Source organism: Atta colombica, unplaced genomic scaffold (assembly GCF_001594045.1).
Source record: "Atta colombica isolate Treedump-2 unplaced genomic scaffold, Acol1.0 scaffold11, whole genome shotgun sequence".
In the NCBI taxonomy this organism is placed as follows: domain Eukaryota; kingdom Metazoa; phylum Arthropoda; class Insecta; order Hymenoptera; family Formicidae; genus Atta; species Atta colombica.
In genome coordinates, this window is record NW_017259195.1 from 984718 (window position 1) to 988011 (window position 3294).

General features: G+C 37.6%; 1 protein-coding gene across 1 annotated transcript in view; it reads right to left on the bottom strand.

Annotated features, from left to right (window-relative positions):
- LOC108693813 overlaps window positions 1-3294 on the bottom strand; it is a 47463-nt gene that overhangs the window by 16798 nt on the left and 27371 nt on the right. The window contains exons 4-5 of the mRNA XM_018202962.1: window positions 1599-2696; window positions 98-542 (exon numbers count right to left, since the gene is read on the bottom strand). Coding sequence (XP_018058451.1) covers window positions 98-542; window positions 1599-2696 — 1543 coding nt within the window. The remainder of the gene's footprint in view (window positions 1-97; window positions 543-1598; window positions 2697-3294) is intronic.

The window sequence follows — 3294 nt, forward strand, 5'->3', positions numbered from 1 at the left end:
CCTGTTACATAAAGTACACAAAATAAGAAACAATATGAAAAAGCTAGGTTGACTTCACATCAAGCATTTTCGTTCTAAAAGCAAATTTCATTCTTACGGTCACTCGGGCGAACTCTAGGGCCGGTCGGTGTTTGTTTCTCTTTGGGTTTCTCCGTGTTGACAATCCGTGGTTGCAGTTGCGTTTGCGAGTTCTGTATATTTCTCTTCATGCCGCGCTGACGCCGTCGACGGCTGCGGCTACCGAACGGCCGCCACTTGCACTTCTTCTTGCCACTACCGGTGAGGCCGAGCAACCAAGCCTGATCACCTCCACACTCTAACATGTGGCGATGCAATTCACCCATGTTCGGGCAACTCTTAGCGCATTTGGTGCATACCATCTCCTCGAGAGAGTCGTTACGTGCAGCATCGGTAGGTGCATCTCGTCCCGGTAGATACAAATGCTTGTAGTGCTCGCGTTGATCGCCGGCCAGGTCGAAGTGCGAGCACAGGATACGTGGATGCATGGAAGCTTTGTGATCCTCCATCTCCTTGAGTGTTACCTGCACAAAAATATCGACGGTTCAAGTTGCATTTCTGCTTGGTGTTTCATTTCTCAATCGATATCGAATATGTAATATTTCAATTCTTGTAAATCTAATTAACGCTAACAACGCAGAAGATGTAGATATACGGATTCCTCCGGTATTTCCCTCGATAATACAGCATATACATAAGCTATTTTTATGTTACTGTTGATTTTATGTTACTACTGAAAATGGTAATAAGAAGAAGTTTTATTCTGATTCAGAGCATTATAGATATTTCATTAGATATAAATTATTCGCTTTGTATACGGGAAAGAATTGATCATTGTAGAGACAAAATTGCGTGAGTGAATCCGTGATTTAGAAGACTCATTGCGAACGCTTACCATCCGGTCCGTATGTGTATCGCACGAATGTCAAAGATCAAGTACGTTGCTTGATAAATTATCTAGACCGCGTTCGTACTAATGAAAATGCATCATTTGCAATACGACAGTAATATTTAAAATCGTATATAAAAACTTGCCAGATATCTTTTATAATTCACAGTTTTTTTCATCTATTCATGTATCTGTTCATGTATCGTTATATATTTGAAAATTGATATTTTCTTGTTTAAAAAATCATAAAGTTTTATATTAAATTCAATTAATAAATTTGAAATATCAAAATTATACAATTAAACGTTCTGTTTATTCGCTTAAGATATTGAAATAGAAATCTTATATTTATTAAATCATTTTATAAAAGAACTATAAAAGAACTATAAAGATGCATCTTTGATAATATTGTAATGGATAAGCATTCGTCAACCTAATATTTCGATTATAAGAAATAAAACATTGAGAGGATAAGAAATGTATGAGAAACAATTACGTCTTTCGAAAAAATAAATGCTAAGATTTAAATTATTGCAATTATCAATAATAAATTAATTTTGTTAGTGATATCCCTTATTACATTTCTGTTTTTAATATATAATATTTAATATATAATATTTATCATATTTCTGTTTTTAACAGAATATGATATTATAAAAAAATGTATATAATGTAAAAGCTATATACTTACATGTCTGGAACCACAAGCGCCACAGATGTAGATCCGCATTCGTGACCATTCGCCGCTCAGTTCAGCATAAACGATCCCCTGAGCATTAGTGACTTCATTGTCGTTTTCCTCGCGTCTTCTCAGTCTCATAAAATCTGCGAATTCAACACTGAATTCCGTAATAATCGTCGACATCGAAGTTGCGGATGACTCGGGTTCCTCTTTAATTGGTTCCTTTTTAATCTCGCTTGGAAGCAGTTCGCCATCGCAGTCGCGGACATCGAGAGTCGCGGCACTTATATCGATCACATCGTTATCATCAGCGTTATTTTGATCTCTCACTGCCATTTCGATGACAAGCTCGGTCTGATTCTGATCGCGAAGAGATACTTCACAGGATAGCAACTGAGTCTGATGTAGTCTGCTACCAGCGAGACGCTCCTTAATAAGCTGCTGCTTCTTTCGAAGTGTTAGCTGCGTGGAGATGTCGAACTTGCTGAGGTCCTTGATCGAGCATGTCCATTGTTCCCTGCCGTCGTATTTTCGCGGGAAATTATATTTCTCGAAAGAGACTCGACGCGGTCGTGAGCCGCTGCTCATTTTACCGGCTTTCCGGGCATATTCACTCGAATTTTCATACTCTTCGCTGGCCGAATAGTCTTTGCTGTAAACCGGAGTCGCCGCGGTCAGTGAGATATCGATGGGAAATTGGATTTGATTGACGTTGTGCTCGTAGTATGTATGTTGCGATTGTTGTTGCGGCGATTTTGATTCCGTCATCGTCGCCGTCGAGTTTGAGGTAGCAATCGGTGGTGTGCACGTCGAGGATGACGCGCTGCTTATCGTCTGCAGCTTACCATCCAGATGGTGCAGCAGATTCTCACGAATGTTGCAGCTCACATTACTGTAAAATGAACTGTCAAACTCAGGACTGGCCGGATTATCGATGGGTTCTCGCGTCGCAATGAGTTTCGTTCTGTCCAACCGTCGATTGTCATCTTGATCCTCTGATTCCTTTTCTTCGGATCTTCTCTCTTTAACTGACATGTTCACTTTCTCACGTAAATTTTGACTACAAAAGTCTCTGCAGGGAGGCGATCCTTCTTTGATTTTCTCCGACTGAAAGAACAAAGATATGCTTGTCTAATAATATCTTAATAGTTCTTCAAGATAGAAACTTTTCAAATCGAATTAGAAGTAAAACGTATTCACGTGTCAATTTCTGAAAATATTCTTATGTTCTTACTATTTGAATTTCTTCGTCCTTCAAGGAATGAAATGCCACGAGTTATTACTTAGTTACCTTGGGATTTGTTATTGTTTTTGATTCTTGTTTCTATTATAGTGAAATAACATTCTTCCACTCAAAATTTTGAAGTTATTAAATATTAAAGTTATTAAAGATTTAACGATATACAATAGATTTACTAAAAAATATCGTGATTATAAATAGAATAACTATAAAATCAAAAAAGAGTCGAAAGAATTTTTAAAAAATTAGTTGAGTGAATATTCAATAGTAGAATAATATATATATATATATATAATATTAGGTGTAGTAAAAAGAAATCCATTATTTTTGCATGAAATTGAATGGAAAAATAATGGATTTCTTTTTACTACCCAAATATATTTTTACACACAACACACACGTATGCACGCACGCACGCACGTACGCACGCACGCACGCACGCACGCACGCACGCACGCACGCACG